This window comes from Misgurnus anguillicaudatus, chromosome 18, assembly GCF_027580225.2.
Source record: "Misgurnus anguillicaudatus chromosome 18, ASM2758022v2, whole genome shotgun sequence".
Taxonomy (NCBI): domain Eukaryota; kingdom Metazoa; phylum Chordata; class Actinopteri; order Cypriniformes; family Cobitidae; genus Misgurnus; species Misgurnus anguillicaudatus.
In genome coordinates, this window is record NC_073354.2 from 9,010,432 (window position 1) to 9,037,444 (window position 27,013).

The following is a 27,013-nucleotide window of genomic DNA, read 5'->3' on the forward strand; positions in this document are numbered from 1 at the left end:
TCAAATGCAAATACATTAAACAGCTGTTCCTTGTGTTTAAGTTGAGCTTGTTTAACATCATTCCAGTTAACGACTAACTTGTTCTCGTTTGTCACATGATGTATCAACATAGCGGATGGGTGATTCTCACGAAACCATTGAAACACCACGGCACTAATGATTTTAGCTTTAAAATGTGTAATATATTAACATTAAAAAGCATCAGAATTAACACAATACTGTGTTCTACCTTGCACAATGTGTTGTGATTTCAACATAAGAATTTATAATTATAAATTTTATCTCATTTTCTGCTGAAATTCTCATTACCGCAATGTGTCCGGCTGTGTTTGAACATGCGTTATGTTGTAATTTAATCAAATTAACACAAAAATATTAAGAAAAAAAATAAATGGATGTTTTGCTAGACTACTTTAGATGACAGAAAAAATATTTACTGAATATTCATGTATAATAATAATGAAGAAAAATTAGGAAAATGATGTGTCCATGCCTGATGTTCTCATCCTCCGCAACACTTTTTGAGAACAGTTTAAGCACACATACAGAATTTTAATAAAGTTTGATTTTGAGTGACCAAACACATGGACCAGTTACTTCAAGATGGCTACCAGGTAAGATCATTTTTTTACAGTTAATTTGAAATATTGTCTTGTCAGAATACTTACACGACATTTTGATTATCATTACCGCAACAGATGCTTATTAAATGTTAATTTAATTAATAGAAGCATAATACTTTGATTTTAAATGCATGTGCAGAATCTCCAAATTATGTTCTTTCAGGTTTGTCATGTCATTTTGAAAATATGTCAGTGTTGGTGTTTTCTGACTGTTGCGGTAATGAGATTTTTTAGGACTAATTTTTAAAATTATGTTACAAAAAGTGTTAAATGATAAGTAAAAGTTTTTAAATTAATGTTCCTGTTTACTCCAGACTTTGTTTTTTCAATGTCTGGTGGGAAAAAAAGTACATTTAAGCAATTTTTACATTTTCATGCTTGACATTTTTAAAACCAAGTTTTCGTGAGAATCACCCGGATGTAGTACGTCCGAATTCATTTATACTATCCATATTCATACTATATAGTACATACTGTTTTACGGTCAATGAGTAGATACTTCATCTAATTCAGTACCTACTTTTACAGTATGCGATTTCGAACGCAGCCTAAATGTCACACTTAATAAAGTAGAGGTCTCAAACTCGTTACTGAGATTAGGATTTCAATATTGAAGTACAACCACAATGTTTCTGAAAATGTACTTTTTTTATTGCTTAACATATTTTTGTCATACTTAACAAATATAAACAATGGTTTCAATAGCTTTTAAAATACATGCACTTTTTTTATTTCTTTCTATTTTGTATATTTTTTGTTATATTTCGAATATTTTCAATTTAAGTTGTATTATATCTCCCTCTCTTCCTACCGATTTTTCACTCGCTCGCTCGCTCTCTCTTTCTCTATCTATCTATCTCGCTCTCTCTCTCTCTCCTCCTCTTTTACTCTCTGTGTATTGATTATGTTCTTGTCTTACACTGAGTTCAGTTGAGTGGTTTTGGGCCTGGTGATGAGAGACTGTAAATAGACTATCCCATGATGCATCTGTCTTTGAGCTCTCATGCCGTTTTCTCTCCGCCCAGAGTGTGTGAGGAAGACATTTGAGGAGAAAGGCATCGCATCTGCAGATGATAAAGCATTCAAACCTCATCTGACATTTCTGAAACTTTCGCGAGCACCCAAACTACGTAAGCAGGTAAGATCTTCTGTTAGCATCCTCACATGCAGGACTGTTTGTGTGTACAGATTCTAAGCCATTAAAGTCTGACTACGGAAGAATATTTAAAGGGAAAAAACACCTTTTTCAATATTTTACTATGTTCTTACCTCAACTTAGACAAATTAATACATCCCTATCTTTATTCAATGCGTGCACTTCGTCTTTGTACAGCGCATCATGAATGTGTTAGCATTTAGCCTAGCCTCATTCATTCCTTAGGATCCAAAAAAATTTAGACAAAACAAATTTAGAAGCCACCAAACATTTCCATGTTTTTCCTATTTAAAGACTGTTACATGAGTAGATACACGAGTAAGTATAGTGGCACAAAATAAAAACTTTTGTTTGGAGCCATAGGAATGAATGGGGCTAGGCTAAAGGCTAACACATTCACAAAGCGCTGTACAAAGATTAAAAGTGCATGCATTGAAAAAAGATGGGTATGTATTAGTTCATCTAAGTTGAGGTAAGAACATAGTAAAATATTGAAAAACTGTGGTGTTTTCCTTTAACTGCTGTTTATACAAGGATTCATTTAAAATGAGCTCATCGAGGGGAATCTCATACAGCTGTAAAGAAAGTTTCATCTAAACCCCACACTCACTGTTAGTTTCAACCGATCATGAACACTTTTCAAAATGATCCAGGGATTTACATGACTTGAGTTTTTTCTTTTTTAATTCACTGGTTTAAATGTAGTCTAATGTTATACTTTGAATACTTTAGCATTATAGGAATTGAACTAATCAAGAGCAAAAGTTCAAGAAAATGTATAAATATTACATGATAGAAATGTTGTATTGTAGACTAACTGTAGGTTTATGGGGTGGTTTTCCGGACAGGGCTTATCCTAGTCCCAGACCAAAATGCACTTTAATACTTCAAAACACCTTGTACTGGCATATTTTAACATATTATTTTGTCTCAAGATACACACCAGAATAGTTTTTTGTAAGGTTTGTTTGTAAAAACTTCTTAAATGTCCTAAAATAACTAAGGCCTAGTCCTGGATTAAACTAAACCCTGTCAAGGTCCTATGGGGCGGTTTTCCGGACAGGGATTATCTTAATCCAGGACTAGTCCTTAGTTTAACCTCTTACACTCTGAGGCTATTTTGGGAATTTTCGTCTGGATTTGGCCTACCCAATTTCAAAAGCTTCTCATACCCACAAGCAGAGGTGCACATACAAAAGTGGTATCATTTTACAGGAAACCCTCTGAAATTACATAAAACACTGTTAAAAGTGCTCAACATGGTTGTATGTGTTGTCAGTCCTCTAATAAACACAAAAATAAATAGGCGCTTTTTGATGTTTTTTTCTAAAGTCTGTATTTAAAAGTGTATAACTCTGGCCCTGAGTGCCTCAGCTCCCTGCAGACAGTTTTATTTGATTCCAGCAATTGCCAGCTTACAGAGGAAAAAGGAATTTTTTCTCTATCATAATAATTGCAAAAGTTATTTTACTCCAACTGATGGGAGGAATAATACGCTTATGGAGTACAATTTCTGCCAAAAAACATTTGAAGTGCTCCCATAACCACATACAGTGGAATAAATGCAATATCTTTATATCATTTTGCAGAAAACCCTTTGAAGTTACATAAAAAGCTGCTGTTTGTGACAAATATTGTTATTTATGTGGTTTTTCATATGATAAACACCAAATTTTCTTTTTTTATGTTGTAAATACTGCCTCTGATAGTGTATAACTCTGGTTATGTGTGCTCTAGCAGACTGCAAACAGTTCTGGTTGTTAACAGCAGCAGACAGTAAACACCCAAAAAAAGAATGAACTCTTTAGCATGTCGCATTCAAAAGTTATTCTCATTTTACTGAAGTGTGCGAAAATACATTTTTCATATAAATATTAATTTTTTGTTTTGCACATATAATAAAAAGCAAGGGATTATTAATAAACACAACCAAAGAAAATGCTGTGAATGGACTCATTTTTTAGAGTAGGACCTAAGAGAAAAGATGGTGTAGCATTTGTGGCTATCTGTGCTATCTGAGGCAGTCCACACTCAATTATCCCATATGTTTACAAAAGACGATTTTTTACATCATTATTCATTCAACGATTGTAGGATATGTGATAAAAATAGGACAAAAATAACACTGCAGCCTTATTCCTGAGAGTGAGAGCTTTCATTTGATATAAGACTTGCCCATGTTTGTCATACTTGAAAAATATGAAATATGTGAATATTAAATGATATTAAAAATTATGGGGGGGGGGGTGATAGTGTAAATTAAGTGTAACTAACTTTCTTACAGTGAAACATATCTCAAAGTGATGCATATCTGCAGAAAGTAGAGAGTCTAAGCTTTCAAACAGTATCTCATATGTGGTACTGGGTCCATGACAGACCATTAAAAATTAAAGGAATATTTTATATTAAGTCAAAATAATATAATTCTGGACCCGGTACAGGGTCCACAGAGTCAAACAAGTTAATTAGGAAATATAACTAGTTTTAACAAACATGCCTTACTAAAAACATTATTTGTGTACATTTTGAGGCAAAACAAAGATCACTGATGTATTGTAAGATATGTCAGTGCAAGTTGTTTTCAGTTTGGACAGCTCTTACATTTATTTTAGTCTAGGACTAGTCTAATCCCTGTCCGGGAAACTGCCCCTAAACTAAGTTTTAGTCAATTTCTTTTAGAAGTTTTATTAAATTTTTGTTTCTGAAATCCACCCATCTGCATGGGATCAGATTAAATCTACTTTTTGAGCTCAAACAAATCCCAATTTTACTAAAAAGATCAAATCTAGATTGTATTTTTTGATCCAATCCAAATTTAGAATAATTTTTTTTTTAATCTAATTTGATAACCTAAATCCAAAATCTCCTCGATGACCTCATTTTAAATGAATTCAGAATAAAAAAATTGTTTTATTTTGAATAACCTATTTTGAAATTTTTATCTAATCTGATAGCTGAAATCCAAATGGATTACTTTTGAACAACTGGCCCATGGTTCCAGAATTCTAAGGACAGATGAAAAATCACTAAGCAAGCCTTAACAGAACTAAACAACAGTTCATTGTTGTCATTTTGAGACAAAAAGAAATTGGCCAACAAAATTAAAGCATCCATCCAGAAAACATGACACAGATTAAACTGAGACCAGGGTGGTCAAATACAACCAAAGAAGTTCAATAACTAATATTTTCAAAAGAAATGCATAAACATAATAACTACATATGATGTAGAAATATTAGTGAATAATAAAATAAATTGTAGGCTATATATATATTCGTTTTCTTGTATTTCCCTTACAGTTGATGCTGCATGATGAACCTGTGCATGTGTAAACAACACACAGACGTTACACTTTATTATCTATTAGCTGTAGAGTTAAACATTGTTTTAAAAAGATTTCACTGTGTGCATTCATTTTCAATATTTCAACAGTCAGGTTTTAATTCTTTCTTATTTATATACTGTATATGTACATAGTATATTTACACATCCACTCCCATAATAACCAGAAAAACAACACTTTTGTACAAATCTACGTTTGTGTGTACTTCTTGAATAAACATAATACAATTTGACAGTGTTTTTGTTGAATCTGTCAGATGTGGTTTGAGGTCTCAAGAATAATGTTGTCTGTTGAAAGAGAGAGAGAGAGAGACTAAATGTACTATTATAATATCACTCCACAGTCTCCCATCACTTCACCACAATCAAATCAAAAACACATTACACAGCTTTAACCTACCCATAATTCACTGCAGCACCATCCGAGTGGATGAGTTTTTGACTGATTACAGCAGCAGATGTGAGGACGTGACAGACAGACAGTATTGGATGTGGATGTTTTTTTTCACACTGTGAAGGACAAAGATAGGAGTTGCATCTATAGTCTTCCCTCGGGACATACAGAACTTCCTGTTGAGGTTATCGGTCACAACAGACATTTGTTACGTGTGACTGTATACTGTCATCCTCCTTCAGTGTGTGTTTGTGTGTTTCCTCTGAATGTTTTCGTGATATGTGTGCGTGTGTGTGTGTTTGTGCAGGGCGTTAAAAAGCTGGATCCTGCGCTCTTCTCAGAGTTTGAGAGTCGTGTTTTTGGAGACGAATGTGTTTGTAGAGTGGACCTGTGCTCCATGCTGAAGAAAAAGACTGCAGATGGCTACTATCACTGTGAGAAGAGCGTCACATTCAGTAAGTGAAGCTTTAACATCATCAGTGCTGTTTCCTGCTCTCTTATTTCACATCAGTAAATCTGGTCTACATCAGGTAGAGCTGAGAAGTCTCTGTTCACCACTCCATACTAGCAGTAACTAACTAGCAGTGCATTTCATTATGTAGTAATCAGCCCTGTGACCTAATAATACCAAAGACACGCAAGCTTTAAAGACTTTTATGTGTAAGCTGTTCTGTATAACAATCAGATATTGTGTGTGTGTGTGTGTTCATGACTTTACATGTGTAATAGTTCAATACTTACTGAAATGGGTTCAAATTTAACCAGAGATTGGATTTCGAGTATGGGTTACCATACCTTACAATCATGTCACTTTCACTACAAAAAGAAAAATAAACCTTTGAAACATTGTGTAACCCATTCCTGCTTTAATCCCAAACCGATTACATTGTGTAAGGAAAGCTCGACCCATGCGTTAATGGTAAAACTGGTCTGAGTGGGACTCTATGTCAATATCGCTTTGCGTGTTGGACTGATGCCATTGTTTACAGCTAAGAAGCTACAGCACGTGCCTCCTGTTAAGAGGCAGGACATTTTTAATACACGCTCTGAGTGACAACTGACTGAGCCAATCACAACATACTGGCCCAGCTTGACCAATCAGAGCATTTTAGAAGGAGGGGTTTTAGGAGGAGCGGAAAGAGTCCAGAAGTAACAGAGCATTTGAAACCGATTGGAAAGAGAAGTGCAACAATAATCTAAAATATGTGAAAAATTATGTTTTTTTTAACAATCAATGTAAAAGTATATAAAACAAAAGTATATAAACAAAAGCGTATACAACAATGAAACACTAACTGTAAAATTAATTTTTAGCAGAAATGTCATTGGAAAGTTATAAAAATGATATTAAGCAAATTTAATGATACTAAAACAAAATTATTGTCTGTAGGACTGTAATTCAGTTTGGTTTTATTTATATAGCGCTTTCACAATTGCTTACAGCTCCAAAGCAGCTTCACATGAAATCGAAATAAAAAAAAACACAGAAAAGCAAAGAACAACAAAGCATAGCAGTTTTCAAATATAGTTTAGGATGAAGAAGTTGAAGTTACAGTACATGCATCAAATGTACTTCTTATTAAAATAATGTATTAAGTACTTCAATCCAGACTATATACCTGTATTAACGTCATTTACTAATTGAAATGTTATTTTAGTGATGATATTTACAAAATATGCATATACCTTTTACAATTCTAAACTTATTTTGAAAAGTAAGCTTTGATGTACGTGCAATAATTAAAAAAAATACAGATGGCTTGTACATTTAGCTTGTACATTAATAATAAGAAAAAATAGTAAAGTGACTATAAGGTTGTGACGAGACCATTACAGTATATGAACACTTATTAGCAAATTATAAAAGCTTTCTAAACCTTAACCTAATTATTAGGTTAAGTGATCAAGCCAAATGTGACAGTAGGAAACAGTGATGGGACGGGATGAAAATTTCATATCATGATTATAGTGACCAAAGTTATCACGGTTATCAATATTATCATGGTTTTGTTAAAATGAGATGGAAATGTTCAAAAAGAACTGATACACACTGAAAACATTTGAACAAGTTTTATTTTTGAAAATCACTATTTTATATTTTATGTCCCTGAAATTATTTCTGTGGTAAAAATAAACAAATCTGTCTAATAAGTTTACCGTGAATGAATACAATACATTATCCCTTAAATGCCTTCTTGTGCAAAAAACTATGTTGCATGTGCGCGCCTGCGTCAAACTGATTCTGGCTGGACAGGATTTACCGCAAGTTTTCAAAATCACGGTTAACAAACCCGGTTGTAATGATAATTACATTTTAAACGATAATACTAACTGTCAGGACATTTTATTGTGGTTAATTGTGAAGCCGGTACTCGTCCCATCCTTAGGAGCAAGGAACCAAAACTCCAATGGACAGAAAATCTTGGGAGAAACCAGACTCAACCAATACATTAACATAACACTGCTGAACATGAACACATCAATATTAGATAGAGGGTTACAGTACCATTAACATATTTACATAGCATGCAGGGGTTGAGAATGGATGTCCATAATGATCAGAAGTTTGGGCATAATTCTCCTTTTGATATCACCTGCTTTAACATCAGAGCCTCGACTAAAAATATAAATTTTTGATATTAGCAGTCACTTTTATTTGCAGGAATAAAATATTCTTAATATTAAATATTTTATTTTGAGTAGCTATAACCGTAATTCTTGATCTGTAATTGCATTTTCACTAATTAAATATTACATCACGCAGTCTATCATTCATATTTCTTATTAGTTTAAGTTCCAGTTTTATGGGGTGGTTTCCCGGACAGGGATTAGCTTAAACCAGGAATAGGCCTTAGTTTAATTAGGAAATATAACTAGTTTTAACAAACAGGCCTTACTGAAAACATTACTTGTGTGCATTTTGAACAAAGGCACTGATGTAATTTAAGATGGACTAGTCTAATCACTGTCCGGGAAATCGCCCCCATATGTCAAAAACTTTTTACGAGTAGAAACTTCTTCTTTTTTAATTATGTGATTACTTGTGCAGATTTCTATTCTTGATATCAGCAATATGAGTAATAATGATGGATTCAGTAGTGACATTGTTAATTTCAGATTTCTTTTAATGTTATTGTTAATAACATTAGAAAACTAAATATTATTTCTGATATTCAAAAATTTACTTCTAATATTAAAACTGCAAAGAATCATTTTAACTTTTGAAAATTGAAATTCATATCCTGTTCATTCTATTTGCCATAGCTTCCAATTATGAGCACTGATTTCTATTCCAGTAAGACCCTATACACAAAATAGGGTTTAACAAAGAGATGTTTGGTTGATTTATTATTGGGTGATGGGGTCTGACTCAAATGTTCCAGTTTATTTATTTATTTGAGTCTTTCACAGACCATGCAGTAGGGTTTAATCATATACAAAATAAAAGTTTGTGTTTGCATAATATATGTGTGTGTACTGTCTGTAATTATTATGTGATATATATATATATATATATATATATATATATATATATATATATATATATATATATATATATATATATATATATATATATATATATAAATAAATAAATAAATGACATTTACCTCAAGTATATAATTACACAAAGTACACACACATATATTATGCAAATGCAAACTTTTATTTTGTATACGATTAATCGTTTGACAGCACTACGACACAGCCTGCAATCCACAGCAAAAATGCAAATTTAGCAAGTTTGTCAATCTGTAAAGTTTGTGATTTAGTACAGATTCCTTCAGTACTGTTATATAGTGTGATAAAAGTAAATGTGTCCAAACCAGAGTCGTATAAAAATAGAGTTACGACACTCACATAGACGACCGTTGTAAGAATGGAATGCGGAAGTAACAGCGTGTCATGTAGTGACGCATAGTTACAAACGCAGCACTGAAGCCCATTCATTTCAATGACACCTGCTGGTAAATCGATGAAATTACCGTTTCTCTTTACATTTTCAGACATTTTATGAATATAGTCAACAGTGATATTTTATGAACTCTGCTGTAGGTAATGATTATCGTTAATAATAACTAGAATTTTTTTTTATATTTTAATGAGTTGTGTATAATGTGTGAATAATATAGATTTAATGGTTTAATATTTTATTACTGGTGGCCATCTACTTTATACTTATCTTTTTTTTATATATTACGAGTAACACTAGGGGGCAACAGCGACAAGCTAATGCCTCATAAGAAAGTCACACTGCTTCACAATGCTGCTATGTGTTTCATTGTGTTTGGTAAGTAATACGAGTGATGTATCCTCGAAAATCATGTATATTAACATTTAATGTCTACTATAAATACAATTAAATATGAATTTAGTGTGTTTCTGTTATGCTTCACTGTTACAAATAACCGTGTTGGCGATCTTTTTTGTGATTTTAATATAGTAAAAGTGTAGTAATTATGTTTTTAGCAGATTGATAGCCATTTATATAGCCATATTTTTGCTATAAAAATAAAAGATAAACTGTGTTGCTGTAGTTGGTATAGATAACCACAGTTATCTTTTGGTCATCATTTATCTTTATTAACTAATTTACTGTATTTCCATCACTTCCTAGTAAAAAAAAACGTTATAAGTAAGTATAGTGATCAATTCACATTACAAGCTAATATTTACCTAAAATAGCTGAAAACCTATGCAAACAGATTGACAGCCCTGCTTGGTTAGGAACTGTAGAACGTTACATGAATCACGTGACCGCGCGGCGGCGAGATTAAAGCGTTTCGTAACTCTCTCTTTATATGACTCTGGTCCAAACGTACTAGCATGGGTTAAATTGGGCCGGAGCACACCGGAGCACAGCTCCGCCTCCTCGGGTCCACAACACACCCTGCCGGAGCTCAGCTCCGTCTCCTTACTAGTAACATAAAAGATAAACTTATAAAGAAATATGCGTTTAATTTTAATATGAATATATAATTTTATTATACGTTATTGAATAGATTATAAATTATATGACCAAATGAACAATATATTCAAGCAATTTACTTAAGGAAATGACTTAATTAGATGTGTAATTGCACTTGTAGTTTTTTTTCCACATAAAAGCACCAAACAACAGTTAAAAAAAGTTTCAATGTTAAAATATGTTTCATCAAAACATACATTTTTCAGAATGAATCCTAAAAAAATATGTTGTTTGTTTGTTTACATCATTTTCAAATGTCATTTATTTAGGCTTATCTTGACATTAGTTCAGAAGTCATTATTTGTGATTTCCAATTATATCTTAGTTTAAATATTATTAGAATGTCAGTTTTAATTTTCTTTTGGTAGGAAAAATACAATGGAAACGTGACTTTGGTTAACTGCTATCGTCTAAATGAGAAATAGACCTGATGCATTAATGTAGAGTAGAGAACAGTGTCACATACTGTAACTTACAGTATTTGATTATAATAAAGTGTATTTAGCTGTAAATGATTTCAGCATCAGTGATGTTCCAGCAGAGGTCAGTGTTGATTTTCTGTCATTGATTCTCTAAAGCTCTGAGAGATTAGCTGTCAGTAGTTTCTGACACAATGCAATTATTAGAGTTGCTATAACAAAAATGTGACTATATCTAAATAAATATGTTTAATTGTAGTAATAACTGATGAATTGTTCATATTTGAAGTGGGGTCTGTGAGGCTGAGCTGAGATCAGTCTGATGTTTCTTTAGACTGATATCTATGATGGTTTGTGTGTAGTGTCAGGTGTATAAGTGTGAGATGAGACTATGTTTGACATGTAATCTTCACATATAAATTATATTTTACTCTTCTCATGTACTGGTGTACAGCATTTTCATCTGCTTGGTAGAAGCAGGATCAATCGTGCATCGTAGTATATCTTAAAATAAACAGTGAGCTGCTGTGATCAATACATTAAGAGGCAGATTGATGGTTGAATGTCTAATTGTAGTCTAGCACTCGTCTAATGTCCTTTGCTCTTTCTCTTAAATCACTTACACCAAGTTAAAACGCCCTATAACTGACATATAACCTTTTAATGGTTTAATGTGTTGTCGGTATAAACTAGGACATCTAATTTTGTTTTTAGCGAAAGTGCTTGCAACAGACAAGACAAAATATAAATCAATTTCATGCTTTTAAAATCCCATTATTATTTAGTAATACAATTATAATATTGTAATTTAAATGTGACTCACACTACATTATATTTGATCAGAACACATGACTGTTTTTGATTGGCTGCAGTGGAGAGAAACACTGATAACATTTGATGGTGACTGAGTGATCACTGTTCATTTAAGATAAGAGGAGCTCAGTAATACTCAACAGTTGAATTAAATGCATTTCTAAGAAGCTTGTGTAAATAATCTTCCAATCAGCTTCTTTCAGCTCCTTTCCTCCAAACATTGAAAATAGAAAATCTTTTTGGGTAACATATGCTTTGTTTCTGTGTCATTTTTAAAAGGCCATGTACATTCTACTAAGAATACTCTTATTTTGCATGACATTCTCATAGTGTTTGACATTTAAATCGTGTGTAATTTTCAAGTGTTTTAAATGCTGAATTATATTCAGTATTGAAGCACAGTGTTTGTGATGTGTAGGTGCAGAATGAGGGGTTGTGTGCGCTCTGTTTTAAACATTCAGCCTTAAGCTCACTCTCTACTGCGTGTTACACATACTATAGTGACCTGATTACAATGCTTTTACTGCACAATCACACTGCTTTTATAGACTAACACACACACACAGCAGTGAGACACAAACACAGACATGCACGAGCGCTGTTTTCTTTATTAAGACCACAGACAGAATTTAGACGTACTCACTGAATCACAAAAATTTAGATTTTTGTTTTGTCCATGTGATGCGTGTCTAACATGTACAACACTTTTATAAAGACTTGATAGTAAATGTGACTTATGTTATCAGGGAAACCTCTCACATTGATCAGTGTTTCATCAATCAGATGTTGTGTTTTGATCAGATCAGGTCTTTATATTTGTTCTTTTATACTCAGATCAGATCATAATATCAGATCAGAGAGCTTGGCCAAAACTGTGTTTGTTTAATGAAAACTGCACTCTGGGCAGTATTGATGATCATGTGTGTTAGTGGAGCAGGACTGTAGAAAGCTCAGGGGTGATGTAACATAATCAGACTAGACTGAGTGAGGACTGGACCAATGATCAGACTGGACCGATGATCAGTCCATAATGATTGGACCGAACACCGGACCGATGATGTGACCGGACCTATGATGGGACTGGACCGGTGATCGGTCTGGATTGAAGATCGGACTGGACTGATGATCGAAGTGGACTGAAGACCAAACTGGACTGAAGATCGGACTGGGCTGGTGATCAAACCAGACCAAAGATCAGATAGGACTTCAGATCGGACCAGACTGATGATCTGATTGGACTGAAGACCAGACTGGACTGATGATCGGACTGGGCTGATGATCTGATTGGACTGATGATCTGATTGGACTGAAGACCAGACTGGACTGATGATCGGACTGGGCTGATGATCTGATTGGACTGATGATCTGATTGGACTGATGATCGGACTGGGCTGATGATCTGATTGGACTGATGATCTGATTGGACTTGATGATCGGACTGGGCTGATGATCTGATTGGACTGATGATCTGATTAGACTTGATGATCGGACTGGGCTGATGATCGGACTGGGCTGATGATCGGACTGGGCTGATGATCTGATTGGACTGATGATCGGACTGGGCTGATGATCTGATTGGACTGATGATCGGACTGGGCTGATGATCTGATTGGACTGATGATCGGACTGGGCTGATGATCTGATTGGACTGATGATCTGATTGGACTGATGATCGGACTGGGCTGATGATCTGATTGGAATGATGATCTGAATGGACTGAAGATCGGACTGGACTGATAATCGTACTTGACTGATAATTGTACCGGACTGATGATCTGATTGGACTGATGATCGGACTGGACTGGTGATTGTCTGGACCGCTTGATCTGGACTGGTGATTGTCTGGACCGCTTGATCGGACTGGACCAATGATCTGATTGGATTGATGATATGATTGGGCTGATGATCTGATTGGACTGATGATCGGACTGGACTGATAATCGTACTTGACTGATAATCGTACTGGACTGATGATCTGATTGGACTGATGATCGGACTGGGCTGATGATCTGATTGGACTGATGATCTGATTGGACTTGATGATCGGACTGGGCTGATGATCTGATTTGACTGATGATCTGATTGGACTGATGATCTGATTGGACTGATGATCGGACTGGGCTGATGATCTGATTGGACTGATGATCTGATTAGACTTTCTGATTGGACTGATGATCTGATTGGACTAATGATCGGACTGGGCTGATGATCTGATTGGACTGATGATCTGATTGGACTTGATGATCGGACTGGGCTGATGATCTGATTGGACTGATGATCTGATTAGACTTGATGATCGGACTGGGCTGATGATCTGATTGGACTGATGATCGGACTGGGCTGATGATCTGATTGGACTGATGATCGGACTGGGCTGATGATCTGATTGGACTGATGATCGGACTGGGCTGATGATCTGATTGGAATGATGATCTGATTGGACTGATGATCGGACTGGACTGATAATCGTACTTGACTGATAATCGTACTGGACTGATGATCTGATTGGACTGATGATCGGACTGGGCTGATGATCTGATTGGACTGATGATCTGATTGGACTTGATGATCGGACTGGGCTGATGATCTGATTGGACTGATGATCTGATTGGACTGATGATCTGATTGGACTGATGATCGGACTGGGCTGATGCTCTGTTTGGTCTGATGATCGGATTGGACTGTTTTTCTGATTGGACTTGATGATCGGACTGGGCTGATGATCTGATTGGGCTGATGATCGGATTGGACTGATGATCGGATTGGAATGATGATCGGACTGGGCTGATGATCGGACTGGGCTGATGATCGGACTGGGCTGATGATCGGACTGGGCTGATGATCTGATTGGACTGATGATCTGATTGGACTGATGATCTGATTGGACTGATGATCTGATTGGACTTATGATCAGACTGGGCTGATGATCTGATTGGACTTGATGATCAGACTGGGCTGATGATGTGATTGGACTGATGATCGGACTGGGCTGATGATCTGATTGGACTGATGATCTGATTGGACTTGATGATCTGATTGGACTGATGATCTGATTGGACTGATGATCTGATTGGACTTGATGATCGGACTGGGCTGATGATCTGATTGGGCTGATGATCTGATTGGACTGATGATCTGATTGGACTTGATGATCGGACTGGGCTGATGATCTGATTGGACTTGATGATCAGACTGGGCTGATGATTTGATTGGACTAAAGACCGGACTGGACTAATGATCAGACTGGATTAAATCAGAGGTATAATTATGACAGACTAATAAATGTGCTAATGGGGATTTAATGATAATAGTTACACAGATGAGTGATGTAATGTAAAACTGAAGTACTAATTGTTGTTGTGTTTAGTTTTAGGAGTATATTTTGAAATATGCAGATAAAAATCATACAGTTAATCATATAATAATTTACAAAGCTTTACAGACAGCTCAGAATGTGTTTTACATGTGAACACACTGTATCTGACACATTGTTATCAGTGCTGCTATTGCACCTTTGGACTTGGAGACAAACTACGAGCATGTACGTGTGTGTTCTAATGAACCTTTGTGTGGGTGCGTACGTGCGTGCGTTTGTGTGTGTGTGTGTGTATAATTGTGTGTGCGTGTGAGATAGAGCATGTTTACCAGTTGCTGCTATTGCTAGAGACTATATTTTACTCTTTGACAAGGTGAATGTCCAGGTCAGATTTTACCCCAGAAACAACAGAATGAAATATGAAGGTGTATATCACACACAAAGAAGCGTGTGTTTTTAGGAAGTTATAAGCATCACGCAAAAACGACATCTCACTGAGCAAATATTCAAATAGGCACTATCTTTACTAATCTATTGCAAATTTGTATATTATACATATATATCCTTGCCTGAACTAATCTTAAAACTACAGTTTGTGACCACGAAACGCTAATATTGAGAAATTTCGTCTATTGAGTTATTATGACATTCAAAACAAACAACCGAAAGGGTAACCGGTCATTTTGGCCTTCAAATCCGTGGCGGAAGAAAGTAGTTCCCCAACAAAGAGTCTTTTATATATTTTTGTTATATTTTCATTTTGGAGTAAAAGCTCTTGAAAAGATTTGTGGTATTTAATGCATTTAGTCTTACAAACCGGATTAAAGACAAAACACAGTTAATCAAATTACTGTAACTACCACAAGGTCCTTGTCCACCCACTAGACAAGCACACATACATACAGACACACACGCACACACATTGCTGCTTTATGTCTGTACATGGTGAAATGGTGTGTGGAGTGTGTGTCTGTGTGTATCAGTAAGCTGTTGTCCATTCTAAAGCAATTATTCACGCTGGCATGAGGATGGAGGCGGAGCTACAGTCGCCCGATCTCCCACCCACTCCTACACACACAGACACCCACAGACACACACACACACGCTTGTGCACTCAGTGGATGAAGGAGACGGTGGTGAGCTCCGTGTGTTCTCACATCATCATGTGTGCTGGATTATAGCAGTGTGTGTTTGAAGAGATAAAGCGCACATTCATCATGGGGCAGTTGTGTTGTTTTCCTCTCTCACGTCCAGATGATAAGCTCAGTAAGTGTTTTATGTCATGTGTTTGTTATGGGAGATTACCGGTGTGTATGTGTGTGTGTGTGTGTGTGTGTGTGTGTGTGTGTGTGATCAGGGCTGCGTTCACCGGAGCGCTGTGATTCTGTCTCTCTCTCTTTCTCTCTCTAAAGGAAAATGACTGTCAGTTTTCAGCTGGATGAATAAGAACAAGCTGAACGCTGCACAGACGCTGGGGTGGAAATCTGTACCGCTTCAGTTTAAAGATACAGTTCACCCAAAATCCAATTTTTGATTATGTGACTCCTCTTCATGTCATTTTAAACTCATATGCTGTGGTGGTGTCAGGAGAACACACAGACAGATGATTTGAAATGTTTGTTACACAGCTCTTCATTGCAGTTTATCTGCTGACACGACTCGTGCGCTCGTGATGTCACACAATAGATTTGTTTGAGGAACAGAGCGAACTGAGAAGAATCTTGGCTTTCATCAGGCTGGATGTGATTTTTATCAGTGAATAATCACAATAATCAGTGTCAGTCACATCAATGACATCCAGCATTCTGCCCTAGTTTTATTTCTGGATGTGAATGTGAACAATGTTCTGTCAAGAGGATTTTAAACGCAAAACTTTCCACTGAAATATAAATAAATCACCAACAGCACATGGGTTTGAAAGGACACGCAAGTGAACAAATGAAGACAGAATCGGGTCATTTGTAGTTGAACTGTTTCTTTAAAGACGCCAGGAGAGATGAGATTCTAGTGTTGTGTGAGCTCAGATCAGGACGAAGACGATGAATATAAAGCATTAAAGCTTGTTTTAAGGTCTGAAGGGTTCTTTAAATACGCGGGATGATGTGAAGCATGTAACAGTCGTGTTAAAGCAGTGGAATCCATAAATAATAGACGTTAGAGACACAGAGACACAGGACTTTAATGTTTGTGTGAGTTAATATGAAGGACATTGAAGTGTCTGCAGGCCGTGTTTATATTTCAGCTCTTCTCCGGTCAGAAGCGATATCAGCAGTACATACAGTACAGTACAGTTATACAAGACTGCTGTCGGTTTTTGTTGGATTTTTCACGGGTGATTCTCACGAAATCCAGACTTCCAGCATCAGATTTGTTTAGGGGGCCATTGGGGCCAATTTTGTTTGCACATATAAGATTAAGGTCTGAACTAAATGTAAAAAATATTTCCTATAGAATTATTTAAATTTTTTGGACTATCCTTATCAAAGATTGTCATTACCGCAACATAATATTACATTAAATATATGCATTTACAAACTCATGTTTCGGTAATGAGAACTAAAAAGTTGTCTAGGTACTATAACAAACAAAATGTGAACTTTTATCTGGAGAGAAAACATAAGAGCTGCTTACCTGGTAGCCATCTTGAGTGTCACAGTCAATTATGTACCTTCCAACCAATTTTTTTTTAAATGATTGAAAATTGTTGCGGAGGATGAGACACATTTTTATTCCCTTATTGTTGTCTCTACATTTAACAAGGATCACCAAATACCACATGTTTCTTTGCTGTGGATGTTTATGGTGTAGCATGCACTGAAGCTTTTTATTTTTTGGATTTTTTTATTATAAATATTTCCGTGTCGAGGAGCCGGGGTCCAGTCATGGACACGTTGCGGTGGTGAAGGTTTTCCCCTTAAATGTGGGAAAAAACAAAATTGGTTTGTATGGGTGATTCTCGCAAAATTTGACTTATGAGGTGTCATGAAACATTTTGATAAAAAAGTAAATGCTTTTTGTCATTTTTTCAACATTTGAGGGGAAAATTTTCGTTGCCGCAACGTGTCCATGACTGGATTTGGGTTCTTTGACACTGAAATATTTATAATTAAAAAATCTAAAAAATAAAAAGCTTCGGTGCATGTTGTACAATAAACATTTACGGTGAGGAGGGGTGTGGTATTTGGTGGTCGTTGGTAGGTGTGGAGACAATAATAAGGAATATAAATGTGTCCAAGAAAATTTTATCATCCTCAGCAACAATTTTCAATCATTGTTTAAGCCCTTAAGGAACTAACATTTAAGCAGTTCTTATTTTTTCTCTCCAGATAAAAGTTGAAATTGTGTTTGTCGTGGTGCCTAGACGGCTTTTTGGTTCTCATTGCCGAAGCATGAGTTTGTGGATGCATATATTTAGTGTGGTGTCATGTTGTGCTGGTGATCATTTTTGATGATGATAATCTAATGAATATAAATAATTCTATATTAAATATGTTTTAAATCCTCTAAAAAATAATGGTTATAGTAAGTTCGGACCTTAATCTTAAATGTGCGGGGGAATTGGCTTCAAGGGCTTTTTTAAAAATCTAATGCTGGACACCTTCTAGATCTGGATTTCGTGAGAATCGCCCGTATAATGTCATTTGAAATCATGTGCAAAATAGTACATGAAGAGATGTTTGTAACTGTATGCTTCTTATTTTGATACTCTTACTTTGCATTTACTTTTTTAATCAAAATGTTTCATGACACCTCATAAGTCTAATTTCGCGGGAATCAGCCATTTGTTCTGTTAATGATTTTCTTAACATTGTGAAAATCCAAGCCAACTTTACACCAAAAGCCCAGTGAGTAAGCGTTTGAAGATGTGTATGTTCAGGTTTGAGGTTATGACCGTTTGAATTTAACCAAGAAGGAAGGTAAATGGTGAATTGAATTTCTGATGGCACAAATCCCACTTCTCATTGGTTGACAGACGCATGCCGATGGATTCATAGAGATGGAAATGTTTTTGTTTGTTTAAGGTCAGGTTATATAATCATTTAGGTCAGTAGATAATGTGAGTAAAAGATGTTCAGAGATTCTCTGGTTGAGACGCCAGCAGGATTTGTGTTGAGGTTACTTGAGGTAGACAGCTGGAGATCTTCAGTGAGGAACACAGAACACAATCTTCCTTAATGGAACTGAAACTTCCTGAGGAAATGCCAACAGTAACACACACTTACACACACAGAGAGAGAGAGAAACACACTCACACACCAACACAGAGAGAAACACATACATACACAGAAACACACAGGCACATACACTTACACACAGACACACGCATATACAGAAACACACCCACAAACAGGCACATACACTTACACACACACACACACACACACACACACACACTTAAAAACACAGAAACACACACACCAACCCATTCTCATTAAGTGCGTATAAATAGCATGCAGTGTGGAAGTCGTGCAATACAATGCCAAATTCCAATTTTGCTTGCATTTGGTGCGCCAGCCCTTCCCGTTTTCTTGATGCGCCTCATCTTTTCGTGTTGTTTTGTGTGTTGGTTTCTCTTTAGTTTTCTGTGTTTTACTATTGTCGCTTGGGTTTGGAGTTAGAGCAACTTTTTGTTACATAAAATGACACCCAAACCCCAATTCTAAACCCAACTCCAAGCGACCATGATTTAAAAATATATATTATTGAGCACCTATTTCATTGCTAAAAAACATTATTTTGTGTATGTGTTATAATGCAATGTGTTTGCATGGTTTATAAAAAACCATAAACCAAACCAAAAAAAAACATTATTCCTGAAACCAATGCATTTGAAAAGCTCTGTGTACCTGATTGGCCAGCTAATGTGTATGTTGTGATTGGCCTAAATACCTCTAATGCTACATACACACCAAACCCGGGGCATCGCGTTACTTCAGAATTTAACTTCGTGTCATGCTAATTTTTCCCTCGAGTTGAATATTTTCAACTTGGGCGAAGACGCGTTTAAAGCGAATAGCGCGTGTTTTCGCGGTGCACGCTTCGCTCATATAGCGTCATTAGCATCGCCCCAGACGAGGACGCGTCTGACCGGGTCTTTGCATTGACTTTAAATGTAATGTACTCGCGCAAATCATTGAACTCGTTCATGTTTGAAAGATTCGGTTGCTAACAGGAGTTAACTTACAGGCTGTGAGTCCGAAGCGGGAGGAATTATGATAATGTCGGTCTTGTCTACATCACCAATCCCAGGAAGTAAACTGTTGCCTACAATCCGTGCGTTTGTTATAGTCCAAGAAAAGAGATTTACGTTGGAATCCATAACTCACGTCATCGTTTACTTTGGGGTTTGTACCTTTTATATCGTTAACATGTACTAATACACACCAAAGGAAACGCAAAAACGTGAATCAGACAGTAGGTGCTCTTTAAATTACATCCTAAAGCAAATCCCAAATCTAACCTTAAACCCAAGGGACCATGGAAAAAAAACAGAAAAATAAAGAGAAACCAATACATAAAACGACACTAAAAGATGCACATATTGGGTGAACAGAAAGGACTGATGTATCATACAGTATGTAAGCAAACACACACACACACACACACACACACACAGACAGACACACATAACACACACACACACACACACACACACACACACACACACACACACACACACACACTGTATATGATTTTTGCTTTAAACAAACCAGCAAAATCATGGATAGTTTGTTTATTAGTTTAGATTTAACAAGAAAATGTTTGTACTTCCCAAAGACAGAAAGACTTTGTATAAGATAAAGGTGTCAGCTGTATTGTGTCTAATCTCAGATCTGTGCTGTTGATGTGTAATGATGAATGATTAACCCGTAAACTCTTCACTCAGTTCAGAGGTAAAGTTCATGTCAATAAATAGTGGGAGTAGTATTAATAGTGTGTATAATCAGAGAGACAATATGTTCACAACGCTTTAAACATCTACAGGTATGTTGTTAAGTATGTTGCTGATTGGCTGGTGAACAGCATATTTATATGAAAGCTTATTGGATGCAAGGGGTTGAAAATAAGAGCGCCTGATGACAAAGGAAGATATTACATTTTGATTTAAAAAATTTACATGTGCTGAGGAATTGAAATTGACTCAGTTAGTCCAGCAGGCAGGTGTATTGGTTTTCTGTCAGCGGTGTGTGTGGAGTGAGAAGACTGGAGAAGATGTCCAAATGATAAACTTTAATTACAATGACACAAAGAGAAAGGCATGGAAACATACACTTAATGTAATGGAGACTGGACAAAATACTGGGCATAACAGGCAGCTTAAATAGGTAGGAGATGATGAAGATGATCGCTAGAAGGTGAGGAAGACAGACAGGCAGAGAAACCGGGAGTGTGACGTTCCTCAGCTTGCCATCTACAAATCTACCGTAAAGGACTTTGTAGGGGTTTTTAAGGAATTGTTCACCTAAAAATGAAAATCTTATGAGTTGTGTACTGATGAGAATCAAATGTTATGGAGCTGTTTAGTCATTTTCTGCTGCAATCCACAATCAAACAGAATGACTGAATGACTTTATCAGTTCATGAGTTAATGGAAAGAATGAAAGTCATGCACGCTGCTTCTGATTGTTTAAATCCACACAACACAATCGAATTAAATCACATGAATTACACAATGAAGCATGTTGTGTTTATGATTCCACATGATTAGTGGGCAGAGATCATCACTGACCATCTGTATGATGATTATGATGATGATGATGATGGGGGAAATCACTCCAGACTGAAGATTAAATTGAGTCATGCAACTGGTTGATAAATGTGTTGTTTATCTTGCAGCTCTTCTGCAAAGCAGACAGCATGCTGTACGAGCAAGTATGTTACACTGTGAGAGCTCACCCATCTTTAAATCTCTTCACAACTCTGTTTACAGAATAACAAATACTATCATGTTACCTTAGGGATGCACTATATATCAGTCAGCATATCAGCTCATATTACTGTTTTTATTCAATCATCAGTATAATATTGATTGGAAGGAGAAAATGTGACCCGTGCTGGCAAAGTGAGTCGCAATGCTCACTGTATAATTTTAAGCTACAGGGGAAAGAAAGTATAAATATCGATTTTGGTGGAAATTGAGGTTTTCATAAAAATAAGTACATTAAGCGATCTAGTGATCCCAATGCTTTGAATAGTCATTAAACATCTAAAATGATCTTTATTTATACTTTCCTGAGAGGTGTATCGTCCTTAATGCCTAATCTAATACAAAGATGCGTCTCCATCCAGATGCATGTCTGACATTTTGGTTTCGGTTTTAAAGAGCACCTATTGTCCGATTCACGGTTTTACATTTCCTTCAGTGTGTAAGTGTGTATTAGTACATGTTAACTAGGGGTGTAAATCGAACAGTTCATTACGATTCGATTTAAAAAAATTAAAAAACTACATTTTCTCCTCCAGCAATGCGATTTTTGCCGATACAAACACTTCGATTAATGTATCGATATTTTTGTGCAATGATATTACGCAGCAGCCGAAAATAGTCCCCTTAGTAACTTTTTATAGCAGGGGACTATTTTCGGGCAGTGCGTAATATCACTACGCCTGCTGCAGCCATGTTACGGCAGCAAAGTCCTTGATTATTACGGCAGAATGAGAGTATAGTCCTAGCCATATCTGCCTAGAAAATCACAACTTTTAATTTTCTGTCGGTCTTAGTACACAATGTAACTACAGAAGAGTCGATTTTTAAATAGGAAAAATATAGAAAATCTTTGGTTATTTTTAGCTATGCTAAATGGTCTCATCAGATTTAATGGATTATGCTATATGCTAAAAGTGGTATCACCAGACCTGGGGCCTCATTTATCAAACGTGCGTACGCACAGAAGTGTGCGTAAAGTGTGCGTAGGAACAGTTTTACGCAAAGTGTGAAATTTATCAAATTGCACTTATACGTAGAAATGTGTGTAAATATACGCACACCTCTGAGTATGCGTACGCAGAGCATCTAGTGGTAGAATAGCGATACTACATATAGGACCCTGTTCCAGTGAGTAAAGAAGTGTCTATTTTTTATCCACAAGCAGGTGTTAAAAATGATTAATGTCAGTATGGTAACAGCAAATAATTATAATGATTTATTTGTGATATGTATCTGTAACTGTGAAAGCTCTTCATGTGATTTGTATAAATGAAGTCTCCGACAAATGCTTGACACAGTGCAATGGCTTATCTTGCGTTATTGGAAGACTTGGCAAATAATCCATTCCGCCGGTAGCGCGTTTTCAAAGATCGCGCCAATGATGCTGGTTATATATGCTGCTGTCCAAGGTGGAAAGTTGTCTGTCCTCCTCCAGTTGCACTCGTTTCACGGTGTTCTGTGACGCGTTTTTTTTTTTTTTGCTGATAATTTAATGTCAAACCACTTTTTTTATTTCTGGAAGTGTTCTCTCCTCATATTCAACGGAATTAAACTCACTGGTAACATGTTCCCATGTAGATTTGTTTTCTTTTGTTAGTCATTCCTCCCGCACTAAGTAAACCAAACAGGATGTGTTATTAGGATTTAACCTCATCCACCAGTACCTCAATTTCTGTGTCTGTAAAATTCCTCTTTTACGCTCTCTTTGTCATTATTGCGATGAGGGAAAAAGCACAACCACGTGACATATAACGGGAGGTGTTGTCACCATATATGGTTCATTGGAGGTGTTTCGGAATGCAAATGACTATGAACGTGCACGAGCATGGTGCTTAAGAACAAGTGGGATTTATCATCAAGGATTACTTACTGATGTGTGTACGAACCACGTGCGCACGTTTGATAAATCCCGATTTTTTTGTACTTAGGCACATTCTGAATTTCATTCGTAGGTACAAATATAGAACATTTTCTGCGCAATGTTGATAAATGAGGCCCCTGGAGATTGACTGAATAGATACCAAAATGGTAAAAATCAAATCTTTAATCTTTATCTAGGGACGCTTGAAAATGAGCATATTTAAAAATAAAAAAAAGTGGAGTGTCCCTTTAAACTGGATTTTTCTCAAAATTGACTTTGCTGACTCTATTATATTCAAGCAGGTGTTGCTCAGTCATTTTTTGTCAGATATCAACAAATTGTACATCATTTGACTTTTTTTTATAGAGAATGTCAGAATATCAATAACAAATTTTTGAAAATTTGCTCATTCTGACTCATTTTGCCAGCACGGGTCACAAATATAAATTTTTTTCTCCATAAACACCTTTCTGTCTCAGAAAACAAAAGTACTAAGTGTGTTACCTGTACATTATATTGTTTTAATGCCTGATGGTTTCAGGTAAATCATGTACAATTATAGATAAACCCCTAACAAGACCCCTATATATGTATATGACCCCTATAATAATTATGAGTAGTATTAACCTTTTCTTTTTGTAATTGTTGCATCTTTTTGATTAGGCCACTATTAAAATCGTTCAGTTTTATTTTCAAATTCAAAGATGAATCTAAATTCAAATTTTGAACCTAAAGTTGTCTATAAATAATGATTCAGGTATCAATCTCTCTATTTACTTTACAGTATTTTGATATTCGATTAATTAAACGGCAACAGCATGAATAAATAATATTGGCCATCATTGTATTGCCTGATGAATGCCTAAATATTCGGCACTATCGGCCAGACTTTCTGTATCAGTGCATCCCTACATTATTCCTGATGATGTTATTGTTTCTGTTTGAATGTTAGATGAGGAAGATGATAAATGAGCTGGTTAATAGCGTTGCCAGATCATTAGCATCATATTACGCTGCCTCATGTATTCTCACTGATTAAACTGCAGGGTCATGAGTGACTGATGTGTGTTTGGAGGGTTTAGCTTTTATTGACAGCTCTGTATGTGTGTGTGTAGGTGTTAAGAAAGCTCCACCGCCGGATGATGATGAGTTAGTGAGTCTGAGTAAACGTCTGGTTGAAGATGCTGTGTTACGGGCTGTGCAGCAGTATATGGAGGAAACTCAACAGAACGGCACGCCACCAAAAGACGAGGGTCCGCCGGGGCGCGCAGACAAACAAAATTCCACTAAATGACCCATCGAGCCTCGCCCTGTACCCTGACCCGACCGGGCGGTGAGCCGTGACACCCCTCCACATGCCAGGGGGGCGTCAAACGACAGCGGATTTGTGCAGTGTGTGAACAGAGATGAAGTGTAGACGATGATGATGATGATAAACATCTCCTCGTTCTCTCACAGGACTCAAAATCAAAATGATGATTCAATGTTGACTCTTTATTCTTTACTTCCTCTCTAAATCACTCCTTCTTTACATTTATGACACAACATTAAGAGAGAGGATGATATGAACTGAGTCCAAAGGTTCATTCCTGCAGACAAATATCTGGAGAGGTTTCTGTCTGTCACATTTGATGCTTTAATGACAATCTGATCAGTGATTCACTGTGGATATAAACTGCAGGCCAACCCAAAGGCAAACTTCCTTTAAACCCGACGCACGTCGTGGACATGTACAGAAGAGACGAGTGGAGGATCTGACAGTATTGTGTTTCTTTATGTTTGTTTTACAGGCCGTTTGTACGCTCAGAGCCGACTCGACTCGGAGAGACTTCACACGCGGATGAAAGTACAGGCTATTAAAATGCTGTTAACACAAACACACATCCAAGCTAAAATCATACAGGAGCTGAACCTGAACAACACTGACCACGCATGACAGTCTGTGTACACACACACACCAAAACAAATCTCACGTAACCCAGGAAAGATAAAGATTTGATGTTATTCTTATTAATGTTGATTATTAAAAAGTATAAGTCTATTTAAGTTCATTTGATTTCTCGAACTTCCAGAGTGGCCTTACAGAGAAATCAGACATCACGTACAGTACAGTACGCTGTTTTAGACATTTAGTTAGGATTCATATCTTCACCAGAACCTTAAAATGCATCTTTTTATGCGTCTATAAAGTCATTTTTGTTCTGTTAACCCATACTGATGATGTCATCTGGCCATGCGTATGAAATACATTGGGCCATGTTAAAGCAGGGTCGATTTAATAAAACTGTAGAGTCATCAATTTTTCTCATCTGTGTTCACTTTTTAACACTAAATAAATAATGTGTGATGCTCGGCTGTTTTTTGTTTATTGGTGAAGTGTTTTAGCTCTTTATTAATATGACTGATGAAGAGCGTGATCCCGCTCAGGTTTGCTCTGGAGATCTGCAGATTCAATCGTATGTGACAGCAGCTTCAGTCGTATTAGTCAAGTCTGTCTAATGATTCCCTTAAGTAGTCATTACTTAAAATGATATTAGGAGCTTTAACTGATGCTAATAAAACAATCATGAAGATATACTACTTATGTAAGAGAAATGTCACTTTTATTAGAAAGATTATAAACTGTGTGGGTGTTTTTTTAACCCTCATGTTGCTGCATTGATAAAGTGTTTTTATTATAGGCATATAAATGTGTGTAGCCCGTCACGCAGTAAAATAGAAAGTTGATCATTAATTTTTTGGTTGAACATTATAGAAGGTGGCTAATAAAAGCATCATCAGTCATCAGATTGGGGGAAATAAAAGTCTGAAAGAAATAGTCCACTTTCTTTACAAAAATCGCGATAATTTACTCCCATATGGGTGATTGTCACGAAATCCAGATTTAGAAGGTGTCCAGCATACGATTTTTTAAAAAAAGCCCTTGAAGCCAATTATTTTTTGCATGTATAAGATTAAGGTCTGAACTTACTATAACCATTATTTTTAGAGGATTTAAAAAATATTTCCTATAGAATTATTTACATTTCATAGCAAAAAACAATTATCATTAGCGCAACATGATATTACATTAAATATATGCATTTACAAACTCATGTTTCGGGAATGAGAACTAAAAAGTTGTCTAGGTACTATGACAAACAAAATTTCAACTTTTATCTGGAGATAAAAAATAAGTAAACTTACCTGGTAGCC

General features: G+C 36.1%; 1 protein-coding gene across 5 annotated transcripts in view; it reads left to right on the plus strand.

Moving 5' to 3' along the window:
- LOC141350533 (A-kinase anchor protein 7-like) overlaps positions 1-26,170 on the plus strand; it is a 33,545-nt gene extending 7,375 nt beyond the window's left edge. For 2 of the 5 annotated variants that reach the window (XM_073855814.1, XM_073855813.1), the window contains exons 6-9: positions 1,649-1,761; positions 5,823-5,970; positions 21,867-21,914; positions 24,934-25,648. In XM_073855814.1, coding sequence (XP_073711915.1) covers positions 1,649-1,761; positions 5,823-5,970; positions 21,867-21,914; positions 24,934-25,112 — 488 coding nt within the window. In that variant the 3' untranslated portion in view covers positions 25,113-25,648. Of the gene's footprint in view, positions 1-1,648; positions 1,762-5,822; positions 5,971-21,866; positions 21,915-24,933 lie in introns of all 5 variants that reach the window. The other 3 variants (XM_073855815.1, XM_073855817.1, XM_073855816.1) reach the window with 3 other exon arrangements.
- The last annotated feature ends 843 nt before the right edge of the window (positions 26,171-27,013 follow it).